This window comes from Bos taurus, chromosome 23, assembly GCF_002263795.3.
Source record: "Bos taurus isolate L1 Dominette 01449 registration number 42190680 breed Hereford chromosome 23, ARS-UCD2.0, whole genome shotgun sequence".
NCBI classification, from domain to species: domain Eukaryota; kingdom Metazoa; phylum Chordata; class Mammalia; order Artiodactyla; family Bovidae; genus Bos; species Bos taurus.
This window is the reverse complement of record NC_037350.1, coordinates 2,597,717-2,614,148: the sequence shown is the minus strand read 5'-3', so window position 1 is coordinate 2,614,148 and position 16,432 is coordinate 2,597,717. Positions and strand designations below refer to the sequence as shown.

Here is a 16,432-nt window from a genome sequence, read left to right as displayed (position 1 = left end):
AGAACACACTAGTCATAGCAAACATCCTCTTCCAACAACACAATAGAAGACTCTACACATGGACATCACCAGATGGTCAACACCAAAATCAGATTGATTATATTCTTTGCAGCCAAAGATGGAAAAGCTCTATACAGTCAGCAAAAACAAGACCAGGAGCTGACTGTGGCTCAGATCATGAACTCCTTGTTGCCAAATTCAGACTGAAATTGAAGAAAGTGGGGAAAACCACTAGACCATTCAGGTATGACCTAAATCAGATACCTTATGATTATACAGTGGAAGTGAGAAATAGATTTAATGGACTAGATCTGAAGAGTGCCTGATGAACTATGGACAGAGGTTCGTGACAATGTACAGGAGACAGGGATCAAGACCATCCCCAAGAAAAAGAAATGAAAAAAGCAAAATGACTGTCTGAGGAGGCTTTACAAACAGCTGTGAAAAGAAGAGAAGCGAAAAGCAAAGGAGAGAAAGAACGATATACCCATTTGAATGCAGAGTTCCAAAGAATAGCAAGGAGAGATAAGAAAGCCTTCCTCTGCGATCAATGCAAAGAAATAGAGGAAAACAATAAAATAGGAAAGACTAGAGATGTCTTCAAGAAAATTAGAGATACCAAGGAAACATTTCATGCAAAGATGGGCTCGATAAAGGACAGAAATGGTATGGACCTAACAGAAGCAGAAATTAAGAAGAGGTGGCAAGAATACACAGAAGAACTGTTCAAAAAAGATCTTCACGATCCAGATAATCACGATGGTGTGATCACTCACTTAGAGCCAGACCTCCTGGAATGTGAAGTCAAGTGGGCCTTAGGAAGCATCACTACGAACAAAGCTAGTGGAGGTGATGGAACACCAGTTGAGCTATTTCAAATCCTGAAAGATGATGCTGTGAAAGTGCTGCACTCAATATGCCAGCAAATTTGGAACACTCAACAGTGGCCACAGGACTGGAAAAAGTCCGTTTTCATTCCAATCCCAAAGAAAGGCAATGCCAAAGAGTGCTCAAACTACTGCACAATTGCACTCATCTCACATGCTAGTAGTTCAGTTCAGTTCAGTCGCTCAGTCGTGTCCGACTCTTTGCGACTCCATGAATTGTAGCATGCCAGGCCTCCCTGTCCATCACCAACTCCTGGAGTTCACTCAAACTCATGTCCATCAAGTCAGTGATGCCATCCAGCCATCTCATCCACTGTCGTCCCCTTCTCCTCCTGCCCCCAATCCCTCCCAGCATCAGAGTCTTTTCCAATGAGTCAACTCTTTGCATGAGGTGGCCAATGTATTGGAGTTTCAGCTTTAGCAACAGTCCTTCCAAAGAACACACTAGTAGAGTATTGCTCAAAATTCTCCAAGCCAGGCTTCAGCAATACATTAACTGTGAACTTCCAGATGTTCAAACTGGTTTTAGAAAAGACAGAAGAACCAGAGATCAAATTGCCAACATCTAATGGATCATGGAAAAAGCAAGAGAGTTCCAGAAAAACATCTATTTCTGCTTTATTGACTACACCAGAGCCTTTGACTGTGTGGATCACAATAAACTGTGGAAAATTCTGAAAGAGATGGGAATACCAGACCACCTGACCTGCCTCTTGAGAAACCTGTATGCAGGTCAGGAAGCAACAGTTAGAACTGGACATGGAACAACAGACTGGTTCCAAATAGGAAAAGGAATACGTCAAGACTGTATATTGTCACCCTGCTTTTTTAACTTATATGCAGAGTATGTCCTGAGAAACACTGGGCTGGATGCAGCACAAGCTGGAATCAAGATTGCCAGGACAAATATCAGTAACCTCAGATATGCAGATGACACCACCCTTATGGCAGAAACTGAACAAGAACTAAAGAGTCTCTTGATGAAAGTGAAAGTGGAGAGTGAAAAAGTTGGCTTAGAGCTCAACATTCAGAAAACTAACATCATGGCATCGGGTCCATCACTTCATGACAAATAGATGGGGAAACACTGGAAACAGTGGCTGACTTTATTTTTCTGGGCTCCAAAATCATAGCAGATGGTGATTGCAGCCATGAAATTAAAACACTCTTACTCCTTGAAAGATATGAGCAACCTAGACAGCATATTAAAAAGCAGTGACATTAGTTTGTCAACAAAGGTCCATCTAGTCAAGGCTATGGTTTTTCCAGTGGTCATGTATAGATGTGAGAGTTGGATTATAAAGAAAGCTGAGTGCCGAAGAATTGATGCATTTGAACTGTGGTGTTGGAGAAGACTCTTGAGAGTCCCTTGGACTGCAAGGAGATCCAACCAGTCCATCGTAAAGGAGATCAGTCCTGAGTGTTCATTGGAAGGACTGATGTTGAAGCTGAAACTCCAATATTTTGGCCACCTGATGCTAAGAGCTGACTCAATTTAAAAGACCCTGATGCTGGGAGGGATTAGGGGCAGGAGGAGAAGGGGATGACAGAGGATGAGGTGGTTGAATGGCATCATGGACTTGATGGACTTGAGTTTGAATGAACTCCGGGAGTTGGGTGATGGACAGGGAGGCCTGGCGTGCTGTGATTCATGGGGTTGCAAAGAGTTGGACACAACTGAGCGACTGAACTGAACTGAACTGATGTTGGAAAAGATTGAGGGCGGGGGGAGAAGGGGATGACAGAGGATGAGATGGTTGGATGGCATCACTGACTCAATAAACATGAGTTTGGGTAAACTCTGGAATTTAGTGATGGACAGGGAGGCCTGGCGTGCTGTAGATCATGGGGTCACAAAGAGTCAGACATGACTGAGCAACTGAATTGAACTTATAGAGCAATGGAATAAATTATCTTCAATAAATGGTGTTGGAAAATGTGTTTTCCAGTTTACATGGGGGTACCAGATATACTATCCCGTAATACACTACTTTGGCATGTTGATGAAAAAAAAAAAAGCACAATGTGAGAGTTGTGAGTTAAGTTTTATTTGGGGCCAAATAAGGACTATAGCTCAGGAGACAGCATCTCAGATACCTCTCAGAAAGTGCCCTGAAGAGGTAGCAGGGAGGTATATTTGTGATTTTGGGGAAGGAGGAGTACCCAAAATCAATCACATATTTATTGCATAAGGTTTCTGCTAGTCTTGTGAGGCTTACTGCTCATTACAAGGAACAGATATCACCATGAAGGATTTTAGTGCTTTCATAGATAACAAGGAGATGCAAGAATTAGGCTCATAAAATCTTATCCTGAAAATATCTAACTCTCTGAGGACCTCTTCTGTCATTTTTTCTCAGAACGCAGAGTGCCTCATTCCTAATCTCCAAACTGAACTCCTTTCAGGGGGGTTTGAGGTTCAACAGCTGAAGCAGCTCATAATTTGATCCTTGTAGAGGTAGAAGGCAAGTGCCAAGTTGTAGGTGATACCATTTAGTGAAGTTGTAGAACGTCTAAAGCCATGGTGACAGAAGTGAAACCAGTGGATGCTTCTGGGTGTGTGGGTTGGGGAAGATGCTGTGAAGGCTTGAGGGAGCTCTGTGAATGATGGAAATGTGCCGTTTCTTGATGGTGGTGTATGTTACATCAAACTGGAGACTTTATATTTACGCATGTCACTCAGTGTAGATTATAGCCTCAAAATTAAAAATCTCACTTCTAAACAGCAAGGTCCTACTGTATAGCACAGGGAACTATATTCAGTGTCTTATAATAACCTATGCTGGAAAATAATCTGAAAAAGAATATATGTATGTATATGTGTAGTTGAATCACTTTGCCATACCCCAGAAACTAACACAATGTTGTACATCAGCTGTATACCTCAATAAAAAGAAATCTCATCCGTAGAAACCCACAGTATTTTCTCATCTCGTGATTCTTTTTCCTGTGCTCTTTAAAGTATTGGACAGCTTAGACCCACTATACTGAGCCTTTCAATAAATATGAGTTCCTTTTCATCCCACCCATGCAAAGTCCTTCCTGTGCAGTTATCTTGCTTGTTCAACATGAGTCGGGAATTCCTGGCAGGAGGCAGTCACAGTATTCTTTCATTCTTGAAGCATTTGCTGACGGCTTGCTTTTGTGTAGTGAAAATGCAGGGGAGGCATTAATTATATCAGGAGGCCCTTCAGAAGTAGAGTAGGCAAGATGTGGGAATTCAGGGAAGACTAGCATAAGGTGGATACAGAAGATGATTGACATCTTGCATGGTCTTTGGAATCAAGCCAAGAAAAGGCAAATTGATTATTCTTCTCAGGAAAGAATTATCCTCATCTTTAAACATATAAATATGAACATTAACTGTCTCTAACCTGATAAATTTATTTCCTTTAAGTTTTGCACCTTTAAAAACCTATAAAGGACCCAATATTGGGTCTGATATAGATGTACATCTGCCGTGAATGCTGAATTTATTTTAGAAAGTGTTACTTTGTATGCTTTGATTCCAGCTGGCACTGCTGGCACCATCAGTTCAATGCTGGCTTAATTTGTCTCTTCTCTCTTTTTCCTCCAATCAGTTTGATAAAGGGTACTCTTACAACATTCGTCACAGCTACGGAAAGGAAGGCAAGAGGACAGACTACACACCTTACAGCTGCATGAAGATCATCCTCACCAATACACCAGGCCAAGGGGATTATCACGGTAAGTGCTTTCTCTGACATGTCTGTAATGCACAGACACCCAGGAGCTTTGCAGGGAACAGCGCAGCAGACTTTGCATTACTAAAGGGAGTGGGCTTGTGGCTTCCTGTCAGTCATCAGGACAAGCCAGAGGTCCACTGGCTGTTATAGTCTGTTTTATTACTGAGCTGGGCCAGTAAGAGAACGTGGTCCTTCTGTGTTCCACTTTGTGCTGAGCCAGGCTCTTCAGGCATACAGCTTCTTCACCTGCTGTTCTCCTTCTTCTGCATGTGGCTTAGACAGCTGATCAAAGCTTTTTAAAGTTGAGTGCCTCAAATTTTAGAAGGGTAGATTCATTAATTTTCTATCTGATTAACAAAAAAAGGCTAAGCGAGGGATTTAACAAGTCATGATTTCACATATCTATCAATTTGCCTAAGTTGTAGGTTAAAAAAAAGTTAATACCAACCTAGATAGCATATTCAAAGCGGAGACTTTACTTTGCCAACAAAGGTCCGTCTAGCGAAGGCTATGGTTTTTCCAGTAGTCATGTATGGATGTGAGAGTTGGACTGTGAAGAAAGCTGAGCGCCAAAGGATTGATGCTTTTGAACTGTGGTGTCGGAGAAGACTCATGAGAGTCCCTTGGACTGCAAGGAGATCCAACCAGTCCATTCTAAAGGAGATCAGTCCTGGGTGTTCTTTGGAAGGAATGATGCTAAAGCTGAAACTCCACTACTTTGGCCACCTCATGCGAAGAGTTGACTCATTGGAAAAGACTCTGATGCTGGGAGGGATTGGGGGCAGGAGGAAAAGGGGATGACAGAGAATGAGATGGCTGGATGGCATCACCGACTGGATGGACGTGAGTCTGAGTGAACTCTGGGAGTTGGTAATGGACAGGGAGGCCTGGCGTGCTACAATTCATGGGGTTGCAAAGAGTCAGACACCACTGAGCAACTGAACTGAACTGAACTGAATTTACTTGGCCAAGTGCAGGTCTCGAAGAGAGGGTTCTGTCTGTTTCCAGGTCCTCAGCACATTGCTTATTTACTTCAGTTTCAGCTCAGTCACTCAGTTGTGTCCGAATCTTTGCAACCCCATGGACTGCAGCACGTCAGGCTTCCCTGTCCTTCAGCAACTTCTAGAGCTTACTCAAACTCATGTCCATTGAGTTGGTGATGCCATCCCACCATTTCATCCTCTGTCATCCCATTTGCCTCCTGCCTTCCATCTTTCCCAGCATCAGGGTCTTTTCAAATGAGTCAGTTCTTCGCATCAGGAGGCAAAAGTATTGGAGTTTCAGCTTTAGCATCAGTCCTTCCAGTGAATATTCAGGACTGATCTCCTTTAGGATGGACTGGTTGGATCTCCTTGCGGTCGAAGGAACTCTCAAAGAGTCTTCTCCAACACCACAGTTCAAAAGCATCAGTTCTTTGGTGCTTCAGTTCAGTTCAGTTCAGTTCAGTTGCTCAGTCATGTCTGACTCCTTGTGACCCCATGATCGCAGCATTCCAGGCCTCCCAGTCTATCGCCAACTGCCGGAGTTTACCCAAACTCATGTCCATCGAGTAGGTGATGCCATCCAACCATCTCATCCTCTGTCGTCCCCTTCTCCTTCTGCCCCCAATCCCTCCCAGCATCAGAGTCTTTTCCAATGAGTCAACTCTTCGCATGAGGTGGCCAAAGAATTGGAGTTTCAACTTCAACATCAGTCCTTCCAATGAACACTCAGGGCTGATCTCCTTTAGGATAGACTGCTTGGATCTCCTTGCAGTCCAGGGGACTCTCAAGAGTCTTCTCCAACACCACAGTTCAAAAGTATCAATTCTTTGGCGCTCACCTTTCTTCACAGTCCAACTCTCACATCCATACATGACCACTAGAAAAACCACAGCCTTGACTAGATGAACTTTTGTTGGCAAAGTAATGTCTCTGCTTTTTAATATGCTATCTATGTTGGATATTACTTTCCTTCCAAGGAGTAAGAGTCTTTTAATTTCATGGCTGTAATCACCATCTGCAGTGATCTTGGAGCCCCCCAAAATAAAATCTGACACTAGCTTTCTTTATAGTCCAACTCTCACATCGACACATGACTGCTGGAAAAACCATAGCTTTGACTAGATGGACCTTTCTTGGCAAAGTAATGTCTCTGCTTTTTTAACATGCTCTCTAGGTCATTGCTTTTCTTCCAAGGAACAAGACTCTTTTAACTTCATGGCTGCAACACCATCTGCAGTGACCCTGGAGCCCCCAAAAATAAAGTCTCTCACTGTTTCTATTGTTTCCCCATCTATGTGCCATGACATGGTGGGACCGCATGCCATGAACTTAGTTTCCTGAATGTGGAGTTTTAAGCCAACTTTTTCACTCTCCTCTTTGACTTTCATCAAGAAGCTGTTTAGTTTTTCTTCACTTTCTGCCATAAGGGTGGTGTCATCTGCGTATCTGAGGTTACTGATATTTCTCCTGGCAATCTTAATTCCAGCTTGTGCTTCATTCAGCCCAGTGCTTCTCATGATGTACTCTGGATATAAGTTAAATAAGCAGGGTGACAATACACAGTACTCCTTTCCCGACTCCTTGATGTTCTCCATTCCCAATTTGGAACCAGTCTGTTGTTCCATGTCCAGTTCTAAGTGTTGCTTCTTGACCTGCATGCATATTTCTCAGGAGGCAGATAAGGTGGTCTGGTATTCCCATCCCTTTAAGAATTTTCCACAGTTTATTGTGATCCACACAGTCAAAGGCTCTGGTGTAGTCAATAAAGCAGAAAGAGATATTTTTCTGGAACTCTCTTGCTTTTTCAGTGATCCAGCAGATGTTGGCAATTTGATCTCTGGTTCTTCAGCCTTTTCCAAATCCAGCTTGAACATCTGGAAATTCTTAGTTCATATACTGTTGAAGCCTGGCTTGGAGAATTTTGAGCATTACTTTACTAGCGTGTGAGATGAGTGCAATTGTGAGGTAGTTTGAGCATTCTTTGGCATTGCCTTTCTTTGGGATTGGAATGAAAACTGACCTTTTCCAGTCTTGTGGCCACTGCTGAGTTTTCCCAATTTGCTGGCATATTGAGTGCAGCACTTTCACAGCATCATCTTTCAGGATTTTGAAATAGCTCAACTGGAATTCCATTACCTCCACTAGCTTTGTTTTTAGAGATGCTTCCTAAGGCCCACTCGACTTCGCACTCCAGGATGCCTGGGTCTAGGTGATTGACCATGCCATCATCGTTATCTGGGTCATGAAGATCTTTTCTGTATAGTTTTTCTGTGTATTCTTGCCACCTCTTCTTAATATCTTCTGCTTCTGTTAGGTCCATATTGTTTCTGTCCTTTATTGAGCCCATCTTTGCATGAAATGTTCCCTTGGTATCTCTAATTTTCTTGAAGAGATCTTTAGTCTTTCCCATTCTATTGTTTTCCTCTATTTCTTTGCACTGATTACTGAGAAGGGCTTTCTTATCTCTCCTTGCTATTCTTTGGAGCTCTGCATCAAATGGGAATATCTTTCCTTCTGTCTTTTGCCCTTTGTTTCTCTTCTTTTCACAGATATTTGTAAGGCCTCCTCAGACAACCATTTTCCTTTTTTAATTTCTTTTTCTTGGGGATAATCTTGATCAATGCCTCCTGTACAATGACACGAACCCCCGTTCATAGTTCTTCAGGCACTCTGTTTATTAAATGTAATCCCTTGAATCTATTTGTCACTTCTACTGTATAATTGTAACATTTGATTTAGGTCATATCTGAATGGTCTAGTGCTTTTCCCTACTTTATTCAATTTAAGTCTGAATTTTGCCGTATTCATTCAGTTCATTATCTGAGCCACAATCAGCTCCCAGTCATGTTTTTGCTGACTGTAAAGAGCTTTTCCATCTTTGGTTGCAAAGAATATAGTCAATCTGATTTGGTGTCAACCATCTGGTGATGTCCATGACCAATGCGTTCTCTTGGGAAAGCTCTATTAACCTTTGCCCTGCTTCATTTTGTATTCCAAGGCCAAATTTGCCTGTTACTCCAGGTATCTCTTGACTTCATACTTCTGGTTTCCAGTCCCCTATAATGAAAGGGACATCTTTTTTGGGTGTTAGTTCTAGAAGATCTTGTAGGTCGTCATGGAACCATTCAGCTTCGGCTTCTTCAGCATTACTGGTTGGGGCATAGACTTGAATTACTGTAATAGTGATTTTGGACATTTGTTACCTTAAAAACAGGATTTTGTATTTCTTCTTTCTGTTATTTTATCTAATTTATTCCTGTCCATTCTCCTTTTTTAAATTTGTTTTTAGTTTAAACTCAGTCAGCTAGAAAATAATACATAGCTGACTCTTAAACAGCAAGTATATGAGCTCCATGGGTCATCTTGCATGTGGATTTTTTTCCAGCAAATACATATAGTAGTACAAGATCCGAGGTTGGTTGAGTATGAGGATGTAGAATCTTGTGTATGGAAGCCCAGCCAATGGCCTTGGGTACCTGCAGACTTTAGTATCCTGGGCAGGTCCTAGAACCAGTCCCCACAGATGCTGAGGGCTCTCTGTACTTAGCAAACATTCAGGAAGCTCATATTGTTTATTAGATACACTGGTCTACTCTCTTTTTTTTTTTAATGAATAATCTTTGGTTTTTTTGAGCAGTTTTTGGTCCACAGCAATACTGAGCAAGAGATCGAGTTCCTAGGTGAACTCTGCCCTCCATGTGCTTAGCTGTCCCCATGTTGACATGGCCTGTGGCAGAGCTTGTCCCTGTGAGCGAAGATGTGCTGTCTGCAGCTGTCGGGTGTAGCTGTTTGTGGGTATCATTTCTGTCTCTGGTGAGTGCTGAGGCGCTCTCCTGTGTTGTTGACTCTCCTGCAGAACCCGTCCAGTTTGATAGAGGTGTGGAGGTTGCCAGCAGTGGGGCCAGGACCTCTCTTTGTGGTTCTGTTGGGTGTTTCCTTATGTGTTTTGCTACTCTGTTGTTAAGTGCATGCCCATTACAGATGGCGATGTCTTCTTGCAGTGTTCACCCCTGTTGTTATGTAAAGACCCTTTTTATCCTACATAAACCCTGTGTTCTGAGGTCTACTCTGTCTGAAAGTAATATATACTCCCACTTGCTTTGGTTTGTGTTAGCATGATGTATCTTTCTCTTCTGTTCCTTTGAATCCATGTGTGTCTTTAAAGTGGCTTTCTTGTATACAATGTACAGTTGGGTCTTGATTTTGATCCACTCTGACAGTCTGCTTTTAATGGGTGACCATGGAGAAGGAAATGGCAGCCCACTCCAGTATTCTTGCCAGGAGAATCCCGTGGACAGAGGAGCCTGGTGGGCTGGCTGTTCATAGGGTTGTACAAAGTTGGACATGACTGATGTGACTTAGCATGCATGCATGCATTGGAGAACAAAATGGCAACCTACTCCAGGGTTCTTGCCTGGAGAATCCCAGGGACAGGGGAGCCTGGTGGGCTGCCATGTATGGGGTCGCACAGAGCTGGACACGACTGAAGTGACTTAGCAGCAGCAGCAGCAGCATCACGTTTAAAGTAAGGATTGATATGGTTGGGTTAATGCAGCTGTGTTTGTTACTGTTTTTTATTTGTTGTCCTTTTTCTTTGTGTTTTTCTCTTCCATACGTTTTTTGCCTTTTGTGGTTTTAACTGAGCATTTTAGATGATTCCATTTTTTTTCTTTTTAACGTATCTATTATACTTATTTTATTACTTTCTAACTTGGTTTTACTTTTAAGGAGTTTTCATATATATGTACAACTAATCTGTCTCTTTTTGGGTCACCATGTCAGGCACAAGTAATGCAAGTGCCTTATAATAATGAGTTATTTCTACTTCCCTTGTATCCTTCTGTCATTCATTTCATTTATAATAAGAATATATAAACACATGCAGATAGGTACATAAACCTACATAATAGAATACATTGTTCCCATTGCTTTGAACAAACTTTTATCTTAGATTAGTTATGAATAAGAAAAGCAAAGGTTTTGCTTTGTTTTCCTGTTCTTTGATGTTCAGATTTTCTTTGGGTAGATCTGAATTTCTGGTTTATATCATTTTACTTGTCTTTGAAGAACTTCTTTTAACATTTCTTGCCCTGGAGATCTGGAAACATATTACTTCAATTTTTGTTTGTCAGAGAAACTCCTTATTTCTCTCTTTTGAAGGAGAATTTTGTAGGGTACACAATTCTGAGTTTGAGGGAGTTTTTTCTCTACACAGTTTAACTGTTTCACTCCACTCCCTTCTTGCATAGTTTCTGAGGATAAGTTCAAGAAAAGTTTTTTCTTTGTGGGTAAGATGTTTCTCCTTTAGCTTCTTTTAAGATTTTCCTTTGTCATTGATTTTCTAAACTATTAATATACTATACTATAATAATATAATGTAATATAATATGCCTCACTGTCTTCTGTTGGCATTTATCCTGCTTGGGCTTGGTGTTATCTGAGCCTTCTGGGTCTGTGGTTTGGTATCTAACATTAATTTGGAGGAAATTCTCTGTCATTATTGCTTCTTTTCCTTTTTCTCTCCTCCTCCTGGGATTCCAATTGTCATATGTGACACCTTTGTTATTCACAGTTCTTGGCTATTTTGTTCTTGTTTTTTTTTCCCCAATCTCTTTTCCTTTTCTTGCTTTTGGAAATTTCTATTGACCTATGCTGAAGCATAGAGTTTGTTTCCTCAGCTGTGTCTGCTAATAAGTCCAACAAAGGCATTCTTCATTTCTGTTAGTGTTTTAATTCCTGATATCTTTTTTGATTCTTCCTTAGAATTTCCATCTGTCTGCTTATGTTACACATTTGTGCTTGCATGTTGTCTACTTTTTCCAGTAGAGCCCTTATCATGTTGATCATAGTTAATTTAAATTTCCAGTCTGATAATGCCAACACACTGCCATATCTGGCTTTGGTTCTGACATGTGTTCAGTCTCTTCATATTGTAATTTTTTGTTGAAAGGTAGATGTGACATACAGGATGTACAGAAATCTAGTACACTCGCCTGTAGTGATGTGCTGGTGAGCAGGAGGGGGATGACTATAGACAGTGTTTAGTGTGCCTGTGGCTGTGAACTTCATGAATGATTCTCAGCTTCCCTGCTTCCAAGGGGACAGAGTGGTCAGAGGAGGCTAGAGCTGGGCATTTCCATTCCCCCACACAGGTGAGACTCAGGTAAGATAGTTTCTCCTGAGGGCAGCCTTGCTAAACAGAACAGAGTGCTCCAGAGTATTTAAGGATGGTGCATCTGCCCCATGCCAGAACATGAGTGGGTTTCTCTGTTACATGCTGTGAGCACATAGTGGGGCCCCTGACATTCAGCTGCACAGTATGGCCTCCTCTGGCCGGTTGCCCTGGAGTTTCTGTCTCTCAGAGTCATCCACACAGAGACCATAAATCTGTCAGTTCCAGGGTAGAAGTTCCTACACCAGTGCTGGTTCCTGCAGAGATTTCTGCTCTGATATGTTGTGGTTCTCTGCGTCTGCCTCTCTCTCTAATTTTGGCGGGCAGTGCTTTGCCCTGTTACCTCATTTCTCTGATGGGTCTGAGTGGAGTTGTTGATTTCCAGTCTGTTCAACTTTTTACTTGCTGGGATGAAGTGAAAACTTCTTTGCTCTTTCTGTGCCAAGCTGGAAACCTGAAGTCTCTATCCTTTCAGGTTTGTGTAATTTGCACAGCTCTGTAGTCCCCTAGGTTGACAGCATTTCATTAACCAATGCTGCCAGGAATGGTTGTTTAGCCAATCTTGAGTCGATATAGGTAGAACTGTATTCCAGACTGTTAATCCATTCCGTCCACAAATGTGTGCTGGGCAGTTTTGTTCAACACTTGTCTAGAACACCATGAGTTGTATCTACACTCCCTTTACCTTCAGTTACCTTGTGAATTCAGCCCTTTCCAGTTGGGAAGGTTGTTAGACAATAGAAGCAAAGTTCGGACTTGCTGAATTCTATTTTCTTTCTGTCATTTGTCAAAAACACCAGCTTCCCTACTCCTAAGGTGGATGTTTCTTCTTTTTTTTTATTGTGAGCAAAGCTTTGAAAGGCTTTTTGTCATCTGTGGCTTTTTGTCAATCTTTGGTTTCTTCATGGCTTTGCCCTTTCTGACCTTTTCATATAGGCATGGGCAGTATTTCAAGTGCAGTTTGGACAATTCAGTTAATCTGTCTCTTGTTACTGTCTTTTAATAATTCTAGTGGCTCAGACAGCAAAGAATCTGCCTACAGTGCGGGAGACCTGGGTTGGGAAGATCCCCTGGAGAAGGGAAGGGCTGCACACTCCAGTATTCTGGCCTGGAGAATTCCATGGACTGTATAGTCCATGGGGTCGCAAAGAGTTGGACATGACTGAGCGACTTTCACTTTTAATAATTCTGGACTTAACTAAGCCTCATTTCCTTCTCATTGGGATCCTTTGCAATTTCATTATAAGACTTTTTTTAAGAATAATAATGTTGGCTAACCCATGTTGAGGTGTGCTTCCTCTATGCTGGGCGTGTGGAAGGGCTTTATATACCATTCTCACAGGAGCTCCGCTACGTATTTCCCATGCTGACAGAGAGTGAAGCTGAGTCAACAAGATGCAGACATGCACACAGCCCCCCAATCCTTAGCTGGTAAACCAAGATTCAGATGCAGGCAGGGCAGCTCAAGACTCTTAACCACATGCTGTGCACCTGCTCATCACACTTCCTAGTACTAAACAGTGTTGATCTTAATAAAATATATGCTACCATGAGTTTTGTGACTTTCATAGTTTATAGAAATCCAGTGTTATCATCGGAGAAGGCAATGGCACCCCACTCCAGTACTCTTGCCTGGAAAATCCATGGACCAGAGGAGCCTGGTAGGCTGCAGTCCATGGGGTCGCTAAGAGTCGGACACGACTGAGCGACTTCACTTTCACTTTTCACTTTCCTGCATTGGAGAAGGAAATGGCAACCCACTCCAGTGTTCTTGCCTGGAGAATCCCAGGGATGGAGAAGCATGGTGGGCTGCCGTCTCTGGGGTTGCACAGAGTCAGACATGACTGAAACGACTTAGTAGCAGCAGCAGCAGCAGCAGCAGCAGCAGCAGTGTTATCATGTGTGCTTTTATTCGTAGTTAAGGCTTTTGGTAACCATATTTGTTTAGCTTCTGGGGCAGCCAAATTCCCATTGATTTCATTAATAATGCACACTTGTTTCTAATTAACTTACAGGTCCATCAGCTATGACTGAAAAAAAATTGCCCTTGCTTCCTGTGTCAACTTTTAAATAAAATATGTTGAGTTATCATTGCAGTTTCTTATTAAAATACCTAAAATTTCCTGGATTTTGGTGTATACAGCTTTTAGATATTTTCTGTGTTCTTGTTTATGCCAATGTTTTTAGCAGTCTATCTTTATTTTTCTTATGAAATAATATAGAGACTCTGTATACCTCCTATAAGTCATTTTTCTGTGAAGTATTTTCCTATTTGTTCATCTCATTTCCATCTGGGATTCCTCTAAATTTGTATGGACTCTGCACTTTGGGTGCAGTTTACTTCAGTCGTTCAGTCGTGTCCGACTCTTTGCGACCCTATGAACCACAGCATGCCAGGCTTCCCTGTCCATCACCAACTCCCGGAGTTCACCCAAACCCATGTCCATTGAATCGATCATCCAACCATCTCATCCTCTGTCATCCCCTTCTCTTCCTGCCCTCAATCTTTCGCAGCATCAGGCTCTTTTCAAATGAGTCAGCTGTACGCATCAGGTGGCCAAAGTGTTGGAGTTTCAGCTTCAGCATCAGTCCTTCCAATGAATATTGAGGACTGATTTCCTTTAGGATGGACTGGTTGGATCTCTTTGCAGTTCAAGTAACTCTCAAGAGTCTTCTTCAACACCACAGTTCAAAAGCATCAATTCTTCGGTGCTCAGCTTTCTTTATAGTCCAACTCTTACATCCATGCATGACCACTGGAAAAACCATAGCCTTGACTAGACGGACCTTTGTTGGCAAAGTAATGTCTCCGCTTTTCAATATGCTGTCTAGGTTGGTCACAACTTTCCTTCCAAGGACTAAGAGTCTTTTAATTTCATGACTGCAGTCACCATCTGTACTGATTTTGGAGCCCAGAAAAATAAAGTCATCCACTGTTTCCACTATTTCCCCATCTATATGCCATGAAGTGATGAGACTGGACACCATGGTGTTAGTTTTCTGAATGTTGAGCTTTAAGCCAACTTTTTCACTCTTCTCTTTCAACATCAAGAGGCTCTTTAGTTCTTGTTCAATTTCTGCCATAAGGGTGGTGTCATCTGCATATCTGAGGTTACTGATATTTCTCCCGGCAATCTTGATTCCAGCATGTGTTTCTTCCAGAGCAGTGTTTCTCATGATGTACTCTGCATATAAGTTAAATAAGCAGGGTGACAATATACAGCCTTGATGTACTCCTTTTCCTATTTGGAACCAGTCTGTTGTTCCATGTCCAGTTCTAACTGTTGCTTCCTGACCTGCATACAGGTTTCTCAAGAGGCAGGTCAGGTGGTCTGGTATTCCCATCTCTTTCAGAATTTTCCAAAGTTTATTGTGATCCACACAGTCAAAGGCTTTGGCATATCAATAAAGCAGAAATAGATGTTTTTCTGGAACTCTCTTGCTTTTTCAATGATCCATTGGATGTTGACAATTTGATCTCTGGTTCCTCTGTCTTTTCTAAAACCATCTTGAACATCTGGAAGTTCATGGTTCATGTATTGCTGAAGCCTGGCTTAGAGAATTTTAAGTATTACTTTACTAACATGTAAGGTGAGTGCAGTTGTGTAGTAGTTTGAGCATTCTTAAAAACAGACTTCCCTGGTAGTTCAGACGGTAAAGCATCTGCCTACAATGTGGGAGACCCAGGTTCGATCCCTGGGTCGGGAAGATCCCCTGGTCCAGTATTCTTGCCTGGAGAATCCCATGGATGGAGGAGCCTGGTGGGCTACCGTCCAAGGGGTCCCAAAGAGTTGGACACGATTGAGCAACTTCACGTTCACTTTCACTTTTGAGCATTCTTTGGCATTGCCTTTCTTTGGGAGTGGAATAAAAACTGACCTTTTCCAGTCCTGTGGCCACTGCTGAGTTTTCCAAATTTGCTGGCATATTGAGTGCAGCACTTTCACAGCATCATCTTTCAGGATTTGAAATAGCTCAACTGGTGTTCCATCACCTCCACTAGCTTTGTTTGTAGTGATGCTTTCTAAGGCCCATTTGACTTCATATTCTAGGATATCTGGCTCTAGGTGAGTGATCACACCATTGTGGTTATCTGGGTCGTGAAGATCTTTTTTGTACGGTTCTCCTGTGTATTCTTGCCACCTCTTCTTAATATCTTCTGCTTCTGTTAGGTCCATACCATTTCTGTCCTTATTGAACCCATCTTTGCATGAAATGTTCCCTTGGTATCTCTGATTTTCTTGAAGAAATCTCTAGTCTTTCCCATTCTATTGTTTTCCTCTATTTCTTTGCATTGATCGCAGAGGAAGGCTTTCTTATCTCTCCTTGCTATTCTTTGGAACTCTGCATTCAAATAGGTATTTCTTTCCTTTTCTCCTTTGCTTTTCACTTTCCTTCTTTTCATAGCTATTTGTAAGGCCTCCTCACATAGCCATTTTGCCTTTTTGCATTTCTTTTTCTTCGGGATGGTCTTGATCCCTGTCTCCTGTACATTGTCACAAACCTCCGTCCATAGTTCATCAGGCACTCTATCTATCAGATCTAGTCCCTTAAATCTATTTCTCACTTCCACTGTATAATCATAAGGGATTTGATTTAGGTCATACCTGAATGGTCTAGTGGTTTTCTCCACCTTCTTTAATTTCAGTCTGTATTTGGTAATAAGGAGTTCGTGATCTGAAT

At 41.9% G+C, this 16,432-nt stretch overlaps 1 protein-coding gene across 1 annotated transcript in view; it reads left to right on the top strand.

The window, feature by feature from the left end:
* Positions 1-16,432, top strand: part of PRIM2 (DNA primase subunit 2) — a 333,897-nt gene that overhangs the window by 280,292 nt on the left and 37,173 nt on the right. Inside the window, exon 11 of the mRNA NM_001079594.2 lies at positions 4,469-4,595. Within this exon, the coding sequence (NP_001073062.1) occupies positions 4,469-4,595 (127 nt within the window). The remainder of the gene's footprint in view (positions 1-4,468; positions 4,596-16,432) is intronic.